Source organism: Euprymna scolopes, chromosome 10 (assembly GCF_053919585.1).
Source record: "Euprymna scolopes isolate OS-2025 chromosome 10, ASM5391958v1, whole genome shotgun sequence".
NCBI classification, from domain to species: Eukaryota; Metazoa; Mollusca; class Cephalopoda; order Sepiida; family Sepiolidae; genus Euprymna; species Euprymna scolopes.
The window spans coordinates 7,748,411-7,767,229 of NC_136491.1; the positions used below are offsets into that span (position 1 = coordinate 7,748,411).

The window sequence follows — 18,819 nt, forward strand, 5'->3', positions numbered from 1 at the left end:
ATTGTAACAAGGGAAGTAATTATTTTCTGGAAACTTCGAAAATCTTAAGCAAATTTAGCAAAACTCAATTTTCGTTAATTGTTTTTGAAAACTGTTTTCAAAGTTAATTTTAATGCAATTGTTAGTTTAACAATTCTATTATTGTTGACGAAATGAATTGTAAAAAAGTTTATTTTGTCTTTTGGTAAAAACATGTAAATAGAAAAAGAAAAAAAATATCAAAATATTCAAACCTCAATGAAAAATAAAAATTCATAAGCGATTTCAGTTTTATCTTTTTTTAATATGTATATTACATATATATTACACATTTTTTCAAAAAATAAAATCAATGATCTTTTGAAGAATATGAAAATTCATTTTTTTTTTCTTTTAAAAATCGATTTAATGTTGAGCTGCTTCAATTTTTGGTCTGAGAGCCGACATCGTTATTAAAATGGCTTCCTAGAAAATAAAAAAGGAAAAAAAAAAAGTTAAACAAAGATTATCTTTTCAAAACCATGTTTTATGTCGGTGTCAGGATATTAAAAAAATAAAATGCCTGATGTTTTTTTAACATTAAAAAATAAAAATGCTCCCCCCCCCAACTTTATGTACAAAACTGTTAGGTTAAAAATAAAAGGCTATACACCAAAATTTATGCAAATTCATCCATTATTTTTGATTTTATAAAATAGAAAACAAATTTGATCAGTAAACGATTTCTAGCTAGTATTATAAATAAAATTTGCTTGAATTAAAGTTTAAATGATGTCCTTTTGTCGTTGAACTAAATGTAAACAGAAATTGGCAGAGGAGACATTTTTGTTGTTAAAATGTGTTTTTTCTTGTTTTAAAACATGCCACCTCTGACCTTCAGAAGTAAACTAAACTGGATTTAAACATTGTTTACACCAGAACTCTGATGTACTGTATTTTTTGATAGATCTGCATGTACTGTTGTTGTTCTCTCTAACTGACTGCCGTGTCGGCCGCCTCTCAGTACACGGCACCAGACACGACCGCCTCTCAATACACGGCACCAAACATAGCTGCCAGACCAGCCAGCTTGCTTTCGAAGGGTTAAGAGGCAAAGTCTTGCATCCATTTCCTGTAAAACTTCCCAATTAAAATATGTTTTTCTTTTTCTTCTCCTTTTCTCCTCTCCTTCCTTCTGATCTTTATGCTTCCATCCCATTTCGTGACGTCATGCCCATGTGACAGCTTAAAATGCTGACTTGACAGATGAGTTCTCATATAATGGTGAAATCAGACTATATATATATATATATATATATATATATATATATATATAATCATTTTATAAATTACTGCACTGGAGACAAATTAGTTTGTAAAAAGTGACAAATTTAAGCTTGTACATTTTATTAATAAAGTCAGGTCTTTGTTTTACTGCTGTTTGATGATAAACTCTCCAATTGTTGATAATTCTAAGAAAAATATGTGAAAATAAGAAAACTATTATCTATAATATAAATCTCACTTGTCTCTTTAAATGTATATTATGAATATATGTTTGTATGTCTGCCTATAACTTTCGACACAGGCAAAAGATTTTCACAAGATTGGGATCATTTTAAAGCTCAACCCTTTGGATGACAAATATCGAAAAATTAGCCAAAAACATTGATTCCTTCACTCTCAACTGGGTACTTTTCAACAGGGAGGAGTTGCTTTTTTCGCCGATATTTTCGAAAGTCATCCCCTCTTTTTTATTGACTAGCCTTAATTTAAACCTTTGTCACATCCGGTGTGGCGATGGCTGCAACAGCAAAGACGTCACATTTTTTTTTTTTCATGTTCTTTTCCTCCTTTGCGGTATGCATTTGAGCCTGCCTGCCTACTACCACTTTTTTCTTTTGCTCAACACACAACTCCACACCCGGGAAACACCGTGCACCCAGGCTATTATTATAAACTAAATTCTAAGAAAAATATGTGAAAATAAGAAAACTATCATTTTATAAACCAACCTCTGTCCGTATCGTCCGGCTGCCTTGATTTGGGCAAGTATTGAGATAAGACTGGAAAAGATATTTGGGATCATCTATGTTTAGATTATCATCCGCATCCAGACTTTCTTCAAGACCTTTGACGCCACCAAAAATAATAACGGCATGTCTAAAGTGAAAGAAACACAGAAATTAAAATCTGAAAGCTTTCATAAAATTTTTTTTACAGCGTATCATTTCAACCCAACAAAAGTTAATATAAGAAAAATATTGGCACTTAGGTGCTTCTTTTTTTTTTATAATAGCGAAATTCGAAATATTCAGTTTCAAGTAGAACCAATGGATCTACTTAATTGTCATGTAGCAGTAATGAACATATGGAAAAATGACAAAAAACGATAAGGGAGAAAATTAATTACTAACGAAAACAGTTTTCAAAGATAATTAGCGAAAAACTGAGTTTTGCTAAAATGAGAAACTAATATGGATTGTGATTAGTGTTAAGTATTGTTAGAAATTTTTTTCATCTATATATTAATATCGTTACGTGTTTGCTTATAATTGCTTACTTATAAGTGTTTAATGTGTGTATGCGGTATGTTTACATCCGAAAAAAAGGGTTCTAAGAGCGGTAACTCTGTATTAGTTAAGTGGAGTTATTTCCCTTAAGTAGTGCTCGCTCTCTCTCTCTCTCTCTCTCTCTCTCTCTCTCTCTCTCTCTTTCTCTCGCTCGCTCACCTTAGGAGGGGAGAACTAACTTTCTTATTAATTTTTCTATTATTAGCGGAGGAGAGGGGGGGGGGGCTAGCCTTGCCGGGTCGTAAAATACGCTAAAATATATTTCAATTCATGCAGATTTCGGGTTTATTATTACGGAGTCAATTCTCTATTATTATTATGTTGCACCCAATATTCCAAAAGTTTACAAAAAAAAAAAAAATAAATAAAAAAAATAATAACATATATTTGTTTGAGGAACTTTAGATCAGGAAGCCATTATCTTCAGACAGCCTGATCTGTTAGCACTATAGAGACATGCCAAGATAATCAAAGTTTTTCAAAATAATGATCACCACAGGATGAAACTTGTTTGTTATCCTCATCTTCATAGTTACTTTTGTTCCACCACATTTTGGCCAACTAATCCTCTGGCCTTCTTCAGGTAGTTAACCACGACGGGATAGGAATGATGAATCCTGTAACTGTATCCCCAGTAATTACTGACTTCCATAGTTGTCGTCGTTGTTGTCTCACCATGTCTTGGCCAACTAATTCTCTGGCTTGCTTTGGATAGGATTGAAACTTATCTTCAGACAATGCTCACCTGAAACCGTAGAAACTCAATGCCTCTATCCACTGCGCAACGGGCCCCAAAGGGCAATCAAGGTTAGCCATGCCAAGATGACGAATTAATATTTTTCAAAATAATGATCACCACAGGATGAAACTTGTGTCTATGATCCAGAGACCAAAACCCAATCAATGTAGTGGAAGCACTTGGACTCACTTCCTCCAAAGAAAGCAACAAGGCTATGCTCACAGTCTTCTGAGACCAGGACAGAGTAGTGATGTTAGATTTCCTGGCAAAGGGTTCTACAATTACAGGAGCCTGTTATGCTTTTCTTTCGAGGAAATTAAAAGAGGTTGTTTTGTTTTATGGCATATCAAAAACGTTTTGGTAAAAGATTTTATGCTTCAAGTTGTTTATGCCTTCAAATATTTATTTCTGGTGTTTGGTTTGGTTGATTTGTAAAGGAAAATTGTTGGTTATGTTTTTGGCTTTGCAACACGATTGAGCATTGCAAAAAGAAAAAAATAATATGTTTGGTGCATTTTAAATCAGGATTGGTTGGTTGGTTGTTTTTGTTTTACGGCATATCAACCCTTTTAGGGTTATTTAATGCTGAATCCAAAGATTTTGAAGAAAAATTTTTTTAATAGAATATATTTGTTGTTTTCACGTCGGTTTCTATTCAACCCATAGTTGGGACCCTAACAGGTACTACCACTCCAGGTCAGAGTGGACCTGGGAGCAATGGTAATTAAAGGGTGGCTCCACACCCCCCAAAGCCCACAAGTTATAGTTTAAGGTCATATCCAGGACCCCCATTAAGGGACTTTTATCCTCTGCAAGGGGGGGCAGTCGGCGTATTCTAATGCCCCACTGACAGGGCCATTTAAATCAGGAAGTCAATATCTTAAGACCACGTTACAATTCTAGAAAGAAACCAATTACAGTATTTAAGAGCAACTTAGATTTAGCGACATGTATATCAGTAGTGACAATGACGTTGATGTAAAGATTTGAATAAAAATATAGAAACATGTACAAACTTGAATTTTTTCATTTCAAAATCATCAACATTTGTTCCTCGTTCAGAAGTGCCAATTATTGCATCATATTGTCCAGCATCATAAGGACATTCAGTAAACACTGCACTCAGACAGTTGGCCAGACGAACTGTGTAACCCCAGTAAATGCCTTGTTCTTTACGAGGAGTTGTATATGAAACAACTTTGCCTTTCAATTTTTCCTCTGAAAAGAAAAAAAATTTTTTTTTATTTAGAAATCTAAAAAAAACAAAAAAAACTGAAGATTTTTAGCACATGAATAATCGTAATATTCAAAAAGTATTAATATTAGGATTATGGTGAATAAAAAACTGAACTTGATTCAAATTATGCCAAAGACAGTTTATAGTTTATTAGAACTAAGGGTTCTTGCGTATTATAATTGTATATTTAAAAAAATAAATAAAAATGCATTTTAAATAAAAACACTATTACATAATTATGTGGAATGTGGAAATTATTAAAAATTTCAAAAATTATGAAAAAAGATAGTTTTAGTAAATCTATTTGATTATCTTTTTACGAAAATAATAAAAAACATTATCAATCTGCCATTTTCTAATTTGAAAATGAAACAAGGGAGATAATACAGTTTGTCATACAGAATAGATTAAATTGCTAAATTTTATTTTTTCTTGTAATTATTTTTCTATCATTTTTCAAAATGTTTACTAATATCGACACTACACATAATTATGTAATAGTGATTTTTACTTAAATTGCATTTTTTATGATGTACAATTATATAAGCAAGAGCAGTCAGAAGACTGTCACCTCCATAATACATAGAACTTATCTACCTACCCACATTGCAAAGTATTTTTACTTCTTCCTCTGTATATTTTAAACCAAACAGAACTTCCATAAACTAAGTCTTTTTTCCAAGCACTTTCCATCTGTGAAACACAATACCATAAGACTGCTTCTTTGTTAACTACAACATGGTTCTCTTCGCATCTAATGCCAACAGATACTTGTCAAAATATCTTAAATAATCAAAAGTTGCTCTTTTTATTCATTGTTTGCAATCCTCATAACATTGTTCATAATCCAACTGTCAACTCTATGAATCCTTAGACTCAAGTGGCTTTTGGCCTTGATAAGTGATGACTTAGTATAAAAGTGACAAAAATAAAGGAAAAGACAGGGAAAATTAACTTGTCAATCACTTGGAACATGCAAAAAAAAGGAAAAAGAAGAAGAAAAAAAAAGTATTAAATAAAATCTGCAAAATTATTGAACACTATCAGTTGGCCATGACATAACACATTTGCATTTTGGGTTTTTGTCCAGAATTCCCTCATAAAAAACAAAAAAATCTGTACAATGTATGTACCCGTGATGAAACAAAAATCTCATATTCCAAAAACTACTAAAACTATCTTTTTAAAAAAATAATAAAAAACATTATCAATCTGCCATTTTCTAATTTGAAAACGAAACAAGGGAGATAATACAGATAAAGTAGTTTTATTTTTATAATCATAGAATTATTGGGTTATCTCCCTTTGTGTTTTTATTTTAGATTGTTTTCAAAATGGTGGACAAAATGGCTGCTTTTCAATTCTGTATATATTTTGATGGCAGAAATTCCCCTCTGCACCAAATTGCTGTATGTTTTCATCAACAGATGCCACATACAAATTTATTATGTTTAAAACTTCAACACCCATCTTATCTAACTACACTACGTCATTTCATACACACTTCACACTTATTATTTATAATTAAATCGTACATTGCATCCTAGGAGAGGCATCATCACTATTTCCCAGATCTATGGACAATGTAGTTTGTATTTTCCCCTCTACTTGACAAGTCCTTCCACTCTCCCAGTAAGGACTGGGTAAATATATAACCATTAAAACTATTTTGCCCTGAATCCCTTATTAATTGGATTAAACACTCTTACAAATACAACTACCATTACACTTCAGTATAAAAAAAATAATGATTTCTCTCCAGTAACATTCCTCCTATTCTCATTGGCTGTTACCTTGAAATTCTATTATTCCGGATCATACAAAAAACGAACACATCAGCCCTTATTCAAGATAGCTGCTCGATCTTCATGCATTTACAAAAATCATTTATAATTTTTTTTTTTATTCCATTTTCACCCCAAACAAGGCACAGTGCCACTTTGAAGCAGGGGGCTACTATTAGGGAATTAATTAGCGGGGTCATTATGAGGGGAGAAGAGTAGAAAGATGTTTGTTAACATTACACTTGAACTTCTGCATATCATTGCAGTTGGGAAAGCAGAATCCCGGAAGGGAGTTCCAAAGACCCGCAGTTCTGGGGAAGAAACTATTGGAGTAAAAGGCTTTCTTGCACCTAGGGATCTCTACTGTAAAGGGATGAGACTTAGTAGCTTGTTGGGTTTGTCGGGGGTAGTTACGTCGGGGAGGTACAAGTGCATGCAGTTCGTCAGAGCATTCACCATTAAAGTATTTGTAGAACAGGCAGAGGGATGCAACATCTCGTCGATGGGACAGAGGTTGAAGCCTAGATGACAGTTCAAGACCTATCAGGTTGGCGACTCTTTTTTTAACCATGTCCAGGAGCGAGAGACAAGCAACAGATGCACCAGCCCAGATGTGACAACAGTACTCCATACATGGGCGAATGGTTGCCTTATAGAGGTATAGGTTACAACACTGCCCCTTTTTATCCATCCATTGGTCCACGAAGACGTCATGGAAATAATGTCATGTTTTATTCTATTTTAACCAATTCAAGGAAAACCGGTAGTTTAAAGTTATACAAATCAAAAAATTATTTGTTTTTATATTCCTTTTTATTTGTTTTATTATTATCGAAATGAAACGAAAAACCTTCATTTGTTTTCGGGGTTAATTTGTATTTTTTGTTTTATTTTTTTTTCTTACGGTGATCAGTGACATAATTGCAACCAAGTATTGCAGTAATTAATGAAAGAAACAATAAATATGCAGAAGAAGTTTCATTTCATTTCCTTAGGATAGGATTCCATGTTTTCATTCTGAAATAAATTTCTACTTCTTAGTAAAACTTTGAGACATACTATTTTTAGTCGCAGAGGCCGGTAGATAACCAGTCAACATTACCACAGCTTCAATGACTAATCTGGTAGTACCAGGGATTATTGTACGAATATCTGCTTCAAATCATGCTTTCCGTCTGTGTGTACAATTTCATTTGCAACTGAGTCATCCTGACATGTACCGATGTAACTCTTATCAAAATTCATACTAGCTAACTTAATTGTTACTTACATAGGGTCCCTCATATGTAATAGGACAAACCAGAATCAAATATTGTATCGATGAGAATGAGGCTGATTTTATTTTATATATTAGATTTAATTTTTAAAAAAAAAATGCATCTATGAGGTGCCTCCACTAAGTTTCCAGACTTTTTTTTGTACAAGCATTTAAAATTGTTGTAGACTTTTGAAAATTCAGTATGTTATTGCTATAAATCTTATGAGATAACTAAAATCTTTTATAATTTCAGGTTCAAATGAACAGCTACAGCAAGATTTGGAATACACCCTACTAAAGCCCGATTGTCACAGCTGATGAATTTCAAAAATGCAATCTAAGCATGAGGATACTTTAGAAGAACTACATGCAATAAAATTCCGTTTTAAACTTGGAAAAAATGCCACAGAAACATATGGAATGCTTCAAATTGCTTTTGGACAATCTTGGATGAATTGAACATAGATTTTTGAATACCTGAGAGATTCAAGGAAGGCAGGAAGTCTGTGAGGGATAATGAGGTGTGGGAGGAGTCAGGAAGTCAGAATACTAGAGCTGATTAGCCAAATAAAGAATTTCATTTGTTGTGTGTCCATAGAGACAATAAGTGCACAGTTTGATATCAGTGTGGGAACTGTACACACAATTATTCACAAGGAACTGAAGATAAATATTTGCGCAAAGTCTGTTCAAGGTGTTGTCATGACCAAGATAGACATCAAGACAGTTTGTCTCCCTCCCTATAGTCCAGACCTTGATCCCTGTGACTTTTGGTTATTCCCTAAGCTCAAGGAAAACCTTAGAGGTTGTCGTTATGAGACAATTGAGGAAACGAAAGAGGTAGCCGTAGAAGATTACTTAGACGACTAGAATTTCACGTGTGTACTACTAATAAAATGTACTACTAATAAAAGTGTCTATACGGAAAAGTCTGGTATCTTATTGAAGGTATTTCGTACACAATGAAAACGTATATGAAAACGCATAGAATTTCTGCGTTGTAAAAATAACTTACCCGTTACCCGACTCTTCATTTTTACTGTTACTCTCATTCCATGTGAAACAACTTTATCGATTTCTACATCCTATTAAGAAAATAAAACAATTATTCATAATAATAAAAATTGAAGATGAAAAATAAAGATGATAATTTCATTTTGAAAATATTAACCCCTGAAATATACATTTTCATATACATGTGCTTTTTTTTTATATAGAATGAAACAAAACTACAACATTTCAAGCATGCTTTCCCCAATTTTACATGCGTAATACTAAGTGAATTTTTACTCAAAATGAATATAAGAAAAACAACATAAAACCATTTTTAATTTCCATTGAGAGTTTTTCGCACATTCTGATCTGGTCTTGGCAGGTTGGGGGGGGGGGGGTTAATAAACTTTTGTCAGGAATTCAATCACATATCAATGCTTCTAACGCACGTCCGTGACGAGGGTTGTTTTCTTAGTCTCACACCGTCAATATCTGGAACAGAGAGATGAAACTTTCAGATCATTTATGCATAAGTTCAGTCATCATAACAATACAGTTTGCAATCCTCTCTGATCCATTCGGGCGGCATGAAACAAGAGGCATTAATTTTTGAATTCCTATCGAATTTTCAGAATATTTTCGATTAATATTTAATTTCAGACATTAAAACGTGAGATATGTGTGGCCTGTATAAATCCTGTCGTATTTTAAAACAAGTTAAAATATTAAACGCTTCAGACAAAGAAAATAAAATGTTATTGGGAAATTATAAAGATCGGAATAAAAAAATTAAGTATTAATCAACAAAATGTACACTGTTTAGTAAGTTTATGTGTAAATTGTGCAGGGACCTATTCAAAAAAGCAAATGATGTTGTAAGGTGAACTGGCTATACATGGGGTACAATTAGAGAAACTTATCCAAGATTAAGACTTGCAGATCTTGTTTTATGGTACATCAAATCTTTTTCGGGTTATTTAAGGTCGAATCCAATAATTTTGGAAATATTTATTCACAGTGTTTGGTTTGATTGTTTTGGAGAATAAAATTGTTTTTGTTTTTGACATTGCAGGACATGATGGAGTTTTGCAAAAAGAAAAAAACAACATCAATTTTTTGGTGGATTTTAGGTCAGGAAGCCAGCATCTTCAGACACACACACACAAAAAAAATGGACCTGGGAGCAATAGTAACTAAGAGACAACTCCATATTCCCCACATCCCCCAAAATGGGGTCTCAACACTGAATGTCTTAACATCATACTCAAGACCTGGAATATGTTGAGAACATTGATTTGTCGTCTACGCTGACAAAAGTTGGGTAATATAGAAGTCATGTTAACATTTGCTATTGTGACATCGTCACTCAAGTGTTTATTAGCAGAAATTTTATAGCATCAGCAATGCTGAACGATGCCAGATAATCTTGCTAGCCTAGGATAAACTGGTTGCTTGAAATTAAATTCTAGTTGAAATAAATGTTTAATATAAATATAAACTAAAAAGATAATATTTAAAGAAATAGTGTAAACAAAATGGGTTTTAGAACGATTACATTAATAACAATATTTTAAAAAATAGGTCTGACTTTTAGCAGTATGACAGTCTGACGTAGAGGTCACTTAAGATGATGTGCATATTAATACTCTATGACTGACTGGGATAGCTACCGTACATTCATATCTGATTTACCCCTGCATTCCATGTTTAAAAAGAATGTGTCCTCATAGTATCAGACCTGACCAAATGGTTAATTGTCGGTATAGACCAATTCATACCATCCAAAAAATTCCAACAAAACCAAACAGCCAGCCATGGTTCTCCCATAATGTATTGCTGCCATCGCGCACAGAAATCACTTTTTCCATAACTACCAACGTAATAGATGCACTGAGACTAAAGCTGCTTTAAGGACTGCCAGCAACCACTGTAAAAGAGTAATAAAAAATGCAAGAGAGCTATATGCTCAGTCCGTTAAATCCAAAGTAGCTGAGCAGCTGCTTGGTTCCCACCAGTTTTGGCAAATAGCAAACAGGATCCTGAACAGAAGCGTGCGTTCTATCTCAACCACCATCAATTGACCTGAGGTGATCTTATCAGAATCAGATAAGGCCAAACTATTTGCAAAAACTTTGCAGTTAATTCAACCCTATGTGACGAAGGCCATCAACTCCCTGTATTTCCTCCTACAACGGACAAAACGCTCTGCAACATACAAATATCTGTGCATGATGTCGCCAAGCTAATCAAGAACATTGATTCCAGTAAAGCAACTGGCCCTGACGGCATTCCAATTATAGTGTTGAAAAAGCTTCAACCAGAACTTGCCCCCATACTTACAAAACTGTTTAAGCATTATCTTAAGAATTGCTTCCCAACACCCAGGAAAACCTCATCAGTATGCCCTGTATTTAAGAATTCAGGTGAAAAGTCATCTCCCTTTCAGTACAGACCAATAAATCTCCAGTGTGTCATGAGTAAGTTGCTGGAATCCATATTAAATAAAGAAGTAGTCAACCACCTCAGCAGAAATAACCTTCTTAGTGACATGCAATATGGTTTCCGTTCTGCCAGATCTACAGTAGATGTGCTAACGGTTATATCTCATAGGACTAGTGAATCTCTCAACAAAGGCTTCCTTTCTAGGGCAATTGCTCTTGACATATCAAAGGCCTTCGATAAGGTATAGCATAAAGGCCTACTTCACAAGATTTCCAGCTACGGTATTACTGGAAATGTTTTCTCAATTATTAAATCATTTCTCCCTGATAGGCTTATAAGAGTAGTGGTTGATGGGCAGAAATCAGAAGCCCACAGTATTAATGCTGGAGTGCCTCAAGGGTCAATCCTAGGCCCAACTCTCTTCCTGATCTATATCAATAATCTCCCAAAACACATACTTAAATCATTTTGTTGACATCTATGCTGATGACACGACTATCTATGGCAACGCAGCAAAGGCCGTAAATGACAAAGTTCTCTCTGATTCTCTCTTCTCTGATCTTGAGCGCATGGTATAATAGGGGAAGAGGTGGCTGGTTACTTTTAATGCATTTAAAACCAAGCTCCTATCTTTATATCATCAATGCTCTGATCCCTATCTGGCATTAATTGAAATGGATGCCTCTCATCTTGAGGAGGTTCCATGTTTTGACAAGCTTCTGGGTTTGACCTTTACTCCTGATCTGAAATGGAACACGTCCATCAAATCTGCTGCCAAGGTCGCTGGAAAAATGGTGGGATCCTTCTACCACTCCAGTAGATACCTCACTGCTGATGCAATTCTCAATCTATATAAAAGCCAAGTACGTCCAAGGATGGACTACTGTTGCCACATCTGGGCAGGAGCTGCTAAAAACAGCCTATCCTGCCTTGACAAAGTACAAAATAGACTTTTGTAGCCTAGTGGGGGATGCCCTTTTCTCTTCCCTGCAACCTCTCTCCCACAGAAGGGACATTGCGAGCCTGTCGTTTTATCGTTATTTCCATGGCAAGTGCTCATCTGAGCTTCAATCTATAGTCTCTTTGGAGCTGACAAGAGGTTTGATTCTCCAAATGACTAGGAGGCGAGTCGACTCCAACAGACTGGAAATGTAAATAAGAAAGCATCTACCAGAATAAAGATATCATCTACCAGAATAAAGATATCCAATCTGACAAAAAAAAACAAAAAAAAACTTGTTTCCTTCAATAATTACAAGAAACCTTCTCTACCACCAATAGCAATGGCCAAAGAATCATTATCTGAAAGTACTTCTTTTAAACTCCTCGGCCTAATGTTCACAGGAAACATGAGTTGGAACAATTACATTGAGAGCATTACCAGGACCGCTGCGAAGGTAGGCTTTCTCTACCGTGCTAGAAAGCTGCTAACACCTAAAAGTATCCTGTACCTCTATAAGGCCACCATTTACCCATGTATGGAGTTTTGTTGTCATATTTGGGCTGGTGCCTCTGCTACTAGTATCTCGCTTCTAGACAAGGTTCAAAAGAGAGTCTCCAACCTGATAGGCTCTGAACTGGCATCTAAGCTTCAGCTTCTGTCCCATTGACGAAATGTTGCATCCCTCTGCCTGTTCTACAAGTATTTTAATGGTGAATGCTCTGACGAATTGCAAGTACTTGTGCCCCCACAACGTGACAAACCCGACAAGCAGCTAAATCCCACCCCCACACAGTAGAGATCCCTAGATGTAAGAGAGCTTTCTACTCTAGCAGTTTCTTCCCCAGAACTGCTAGACTTTGGAATTCCCTGCTTCCCCAATTGTACTGACATGCAGAAGTTCAAGTGTAACGTGAACCGACATCTTGCTGCCCAACTCCTTACATAGTACCCCAGTAGCTTATGTCCCTGATAGTAGCCCCCTACACCAAAGTGGTAATGTGCCTTGTTTGAGGTGAAAATGTAATAAAAAAAAAAAATTATTTTATCAATAATTTCTGTGTTGGTCTGTTTCTTTGGAGAAATTGAAGATCTTTATTCCAAGTCCAATGGTCCAAACAGGTGAACCAAGAACGGAACTGAATGGAACTTATCGAACGAGAAGGTATTGCAACCTGTGTATGTTTTGTGAACAGTCCTTTAAATGTTATACGCATGTTGACATAACCACTAAACGATCAATATACAAGTCATGTATACACATACAAACCCAAATACATCTATCGACATTTCAAAACCCTATATTCCAACTTGAAAACAATATTAAATTATAACAATTTTTTAACAATGGATATTTTTGGATCCGACTCTGACAGATTTTGTATAGTAGTAGTAGTGGTGGTGGTGGGAGGGTGTCAGATTTGACGGGATGATGTCATGTTTTGATGACACGTGTGAGAAGTGAAACAATTTCACCCTCTTTTCCGGTCTGACTGCAGTCGTACAAGACAGGATAAGTTATAACTTCTGATATGTTGCCAGATTCACATGTGGGAATCCAAATGAAGCCACTATGACAACCATCGATTAGAAAAGAAATTTTCTTCTTGCCTTCTTTAATCCTACATTGACTAAACTTCCTCTTCCAGGTTTGATAGGTTTGTCGAGCACAAGTCCTTCCCGATACAAAGAATCTTCATCGTATCGCATATGATGTGGGCAGTCAAGCGGATTCAGTAGACCTACAAAATTAATAGACAGAAGGTTTCAATCAATATTATTGCCATCATAATTACAAAACTAATCTCAATATATATAAATATTTACTCTTGGTATTTAAAGTGAAGAATTTCAATGCAAATCCAAAAATCATAATTACAAAACTAATCTCAATATATATAAATATTTACTCTTGGTATTTAAAGTGAAGAATTTCAATGCAAATCCAAAAATCATAATTACAAAACTAATCTCAATATATATAAATATTTACTCTTGGTATTTAAAGTGAAGAATTTCAATGCAAATCCAAAAATCATAATTACAAAACTAATCTCAATATATATAAATATTTACTCTTGGTATTTAAAGTGAAGAATTTCAATGCAAATCCAAAAATCATAATTACAAAACTAATCTCAATATATATAAATATTTACTCTTGGTATTTAAAGTGAAGAATTTCAATGCAAATCCAAAAATCATAATTACAAAACTAATCTCAATATATATAAATATTTACTCTTGGTATTTAAAGTGAAGAATTTCAATGCAAATCCAAAAATCATAATTACAAAACTAATCTCAATATATATAAATATTTACTCTTGGTATTTAAAGTGAAGAATTTCAATGCAAATCCAAAAATCATAATTACAAAACTAATCTCAATATATATAAATATTTACTCTTGGTATTTAAAGTGAAGAATTTCAATGCAAATCCAAAAACGAATTTATTTTCATGCAGACAACACAGAGTGATATGATGAATGGTGTCACGTGTTTCGAGCTGAGAGCAATAAAGGTTTTCAAATTAGTTTCTCTTTGGAATGAGACATCACTAATAATTTAGACAATTTTATAATCAAAGCGAATGTTACCTTGATGTGTCTATCCATGTGTGTCACTCATTTCAGTTAAGTTAGAAAGTTAAACCAAGGCATAAATAATTAGCTAAGAGAACACCAGTCTCTCTCTTCCGAGTCAATTATTTCCAAATAAAAGGTTGAAAATAAAAAAAAAACTCCCAACAAGCGTCTTCTTGTGCGTTTTCTTCATGCAACATCCACACAACCGTGCAACAATGAAGAGAAGTGTCAATATCAGACACGCACATATACCCTGCCCTCCCTGCGCGTATGTAGAAAGACATTTATTTTATTATTGAAAATGGGTACTCCTGCATCTTTTAATCCGGATTTTTGTGATGTTGGTTTGGGCTCGACTGGCAGCTGACAAGAACCACTGGAACAAGCCGAGCGCTGATCAAATGTTAAAACAATAGAAAAAAACCCCAACTAATTAATCTTTTTTGTTTTTTGTAAAAAACGTATTTATGTAATTTTTTTTGGTGGGGGGGGGGGGTGATGATGAAAGGGGAACGGTATTTTTACTTTCTATTTTTCAAATCATTTGGTTAAGTGCTAGATGGGAATTTTGAAATGAAAGCAGACAATTTTTTGACTAAATTAGAAGAAAAATTTTCCTTTTATATTTTTTATATTTTTATTTTTTATATTTTTGTATTTATATTTTTTATATTTTTGTATTTATATTTTTCTTCACGCATGAAAATGGCAGACACTACAGACATCAAGATATGCCTGAACAAACAATTTTTTACCAAGAGAGGAATCTAATAACCTTGGAATTGATGTGCTCAACGCAAACAGTGGTTCTCTTTTTTTTTTACATGTCTTAAATGAAAATATCTAAGATTTTTACATTTATTTATGGGCACACAAAATTGCCAGCATAAAATATCTAAGAAAAAATAAAAAAGGAAACTTTTTTGGAAAAAGATGTAAAAAAAAAAAAAAAAAAATATAAACTTTCAAAAAACATTCACAAAGTTTTGCTAACAATTCTTGAAAGTTAAAAAAAAAAAAAAATTAATAAAGCATTTATAAAACTCAAGGTAGTTTTTTTGTTTTTGTTTTTTTTGTTGCTTTTTATTTTTGTTGCTTTTTATTTTTTTGTTGCTTTTTATTTTTGTTTTTTTGTTGCTTTTTATTTTTGTTTTTTTGTTGCTTTTTATTTTTGTTTTTTTTGTTGCTTTTTATTTTTGTTGTTTTTTTTTAATAAATGTTGTTAATTATATTTTCTAGCATCTTTTATTTTGCTCGGTTTGTTCCGACGGTTCACGTGAATGTGAAAAGTAAAACCATACGATGCAAGACTGCTTTGTGTTCAGATACTGCTTGAAAAATCTTGCAGAAGACAACAATAATGCAAAGTTATGCAAAAAAAAAAAAAAAATGGGAATTTGCTGTATGACCACAGGATTCAAAGACATGTAGAGGAGAAGAAGGAGGAACGTGAATGTTTGATTTTAATTTTTAACCTAAATTTTATCATTTGATTTTAATTTTTAACCTAAATTTTATCATTTGATTTTAATTTTTAACCTAAATTTTATCATTTGATTTTAATGAACCTAAATTTTATCATTTGATTTTAATGAACCTAAATTTTATCATTTGATTTTAATTTTTAACCTAAATTTTATCATTTGATTTTAATGAACCTAAATTTTATCATTTGATTTTAATGAACCTAAATTTTATCATTTGATTTTAATGAACCTAAATTTTATCATTTGATTTTAATGAACCTAAATTTCATCATTTGATTTTAATGAACCTAAATTTCATCATTTGATTTTAATGAACCTAAATTTTATCATTTGATTTTAATGAACCTAAATTTTATCATTTGATTTTAATGAAACTAAATTTTATCATTGAAAACAGAAAAAAAACAAAAGAAAATTTGAGAAGGATGCTGTAGTTTGCTTGAAACATTGCGCATAGTGTGAAAGGAGTTTTGTTTGAAGGCTATGTCAATGTGGTTCGTAGGAAACACGGTGGACACAAGTTAGCATAGAAAAGAATAATGACAATATTAGAAAAAAAATTTCAATTATACAGGGTGAGTCATGGAAAAAAGATGTATATATATATATATATACACATACACGGTGAGTTACGAGAAATAGATGTTTTTAATACAAAACTCGGGAAACAGAGGTTTTTTAAGGTAACAAAACTCTGCAAGAAGAGTGAGAAGCATTCTAAAAACATCCGTTTCCCGTGACTCACCCGGTATTACGTTTATTATATTATTATGTTTATTTACCAAAATGGTAGGTGTTGATGCCCCTAATTTTTTAGAGTAGTATCTCTTCTTCCGGGGAAAAAAAATCGAAGAAACGTGTACAACTCTTTGATGAGGCTTTCTTTTGTCGGTTTTAATTCTTTAAATTTATTTCTGGAAGTCAGTGTTGCAGGCTGGCTGTCAAATTAATTTCCAGGATATGAGTTATGATGAATATTAAGTATTGTTCGGAATTATTGTAGCTTTTTATTATCTCTTTTAATAAACTATTTTTCTTACCTGCATACTGAAGATCTTGATGTTTAGGAAACAGAAACTTCCGCAGATACTGAGGACACTCAAGATACTGTAAGATCCGTCCAAGCTGGATGTTAGCATGTCCTTTCTTCCTAATCCCATTATAATTTCCTGCGATATCACTGAAAAAAAAAAAAAAACATCAGAAATGAATAGGAATTTTTTAAATTAAAATAAAAAAAAAATTTAAAAAGAACAGCAGTTGACGTTAGACCAGTAAAAGCAAAAACAAGATTCTTTATGTACTCACCCGTGATGGAAAAAAAATATTGTATGCCAAAAATGACATAAATTGATGAAATAGTTTTATTTTATAAAGAAAATCATTTTTAAGCAGATTTGAGTTTTTTAATGCCTCCATCCATCCTCCATATGTTAAGAATGGTCTTTTAAAATCTTGTAAAAGTTAAAATTATTTGAAACTAGCATGGCCCAGTCGTAAAATATGCATAAATATTATATTTTAAATACAGAAACTGAGACATTTGCATGCAAGTATTATGTTTTTTCTAAATGGTTCAATTCTTGTAAGTAAAGAAAAATAAAAAAGAAAATACTCAGGTTGAGATCGAAACCAAAACATAAAGACTGAATCAAATCTGATAACCATTAGACCAGCTTGTCATGATCTATAAAAAGTGTTTTTAAACCTTGTGAAAAAGTTGACAAACAGATAAAAATCCGATGACTCTCAAGTACTAATTTTTTCAATTTTAACCCCTAAGCAACCCTAACCCTTTTTTCTGCATGAAAACTGATTAAAAATTTTTCTACATGTCTGAATACCCTGCATACCAATTTCAAGTCTGTAGATCAAACATTCATTGTGTATATAGATTGAGAATTATTTTCCAACACACATTAACCACCAACGCGGAGGTGCAGAAATACCTGGATTAGGACCTAGGCATGGGGAAAACCTTCTCGGTGCTGATGGACACATAGATCTTGCCAGGTCATCCGTCTAGGAGAAGGAAAATTCTGAAGCTAAACCTAAAGGGAGGAAGGCCTCTCCAGTCTTGGATGACAACCTTCCTAGAGCTGGTGACTCAAACAAATTACCGGTCTGCAAACCTAAACTGCTTAAGGAGTAGATAGGCACTGTCTATTGCCCGGCTTCCATATTCCTTCTTTGCGTATTAACCAGGTGTAGAGGTCGAACCACAGGGATTTGACAGAAACACTCAGTGATCGATCTTGTTTTCTGACTAGGGCAATGAACGCCGTTTTCTCCACTCCCGACACATCCCATCCCCTAAACTGGACACTTGGGAGTGCTTGAATGCCATAATACCAGTACAAGTAGATTGGGTTTACCATCATCTGATGGGTTAAGGGTACCAGATAGTTCCTGGCTGCTGTTCCCGACTGGTAGTACAGGTACCCTAACTTTTTGGTAATGCTTAGAGCGGCTGCTCTATCAACAGTTGTATAATATCGGGTTATTTGTAGTGCCATGTCGCGCATGGAAAGGGACCCTGCACTCATCCCCGGTGGGCTATCCCGAGGCCACAATCCTAGTAGATGGCAGGACAACTGATGGTCTGCTTGTGTTGCATGTCTGGTATTCTGCATAACCACTTGTTCAGCATCCCTTACCTAAACAGAAACACTTAAAAAAAAAAAATGACAGTACAATAAAAAATTACGCTAAAACCAGGCACAAACTCAAACAAAACCAACCTGCCTTCTCCCTTGAGGCTTGCATTTACGAACATCCGTGGGCTTAGAACTAATTTAAATGATGTTGAAGTATTTCT

At 33.7% G+C, this 18,819-nt stretch overlaps 1 protein-coding gene across 3 annotated transcripts in view; it reads right to left on the bottom strand.

Moving 5' to 3' along the window:
* Positions 1–262: 262 nt before the first annotated feature.
* The window catches only part of LOC145285797 (28S rRNA (uridine-N(3))-methyltransferase-like), a 74,849-nt gene continuing 56,292 nt past the window's right edge, over positions 263–18,819 (bottom strand). For all 3 annotated transcript variants that reach the window (XM_080134174.1, XM_080134173.1, XM_080134172.1), the window contains exons 6-11: positions 17,042–17,181; positions 13,536–13,666; positions 8,565–8,634; positions 4,287–4,488; positions 1,974–2,121; positions 263–444 (exon numbers count right to left, since the gene is read on the bottom strand). In XM_080134174.1, coding sequence (XP_079990300.1) covers positions 385–444; positions 1,974–2,121; positions 4,287–4,488; positions 8,565–8,634; positions 13,536–13,666; positions 17,042–17,181 — 751 coding nt within the window. In that variant the 3' untranslated portion in view covers positions 263–384. The remainder of the gene's footprint in view (positions 445–1,973; positions 2,122–4,286; positions 4,489–8,564; positions 8,635–13,535; positions 13,667–17,041; positions 17,182–18,819) is intronic.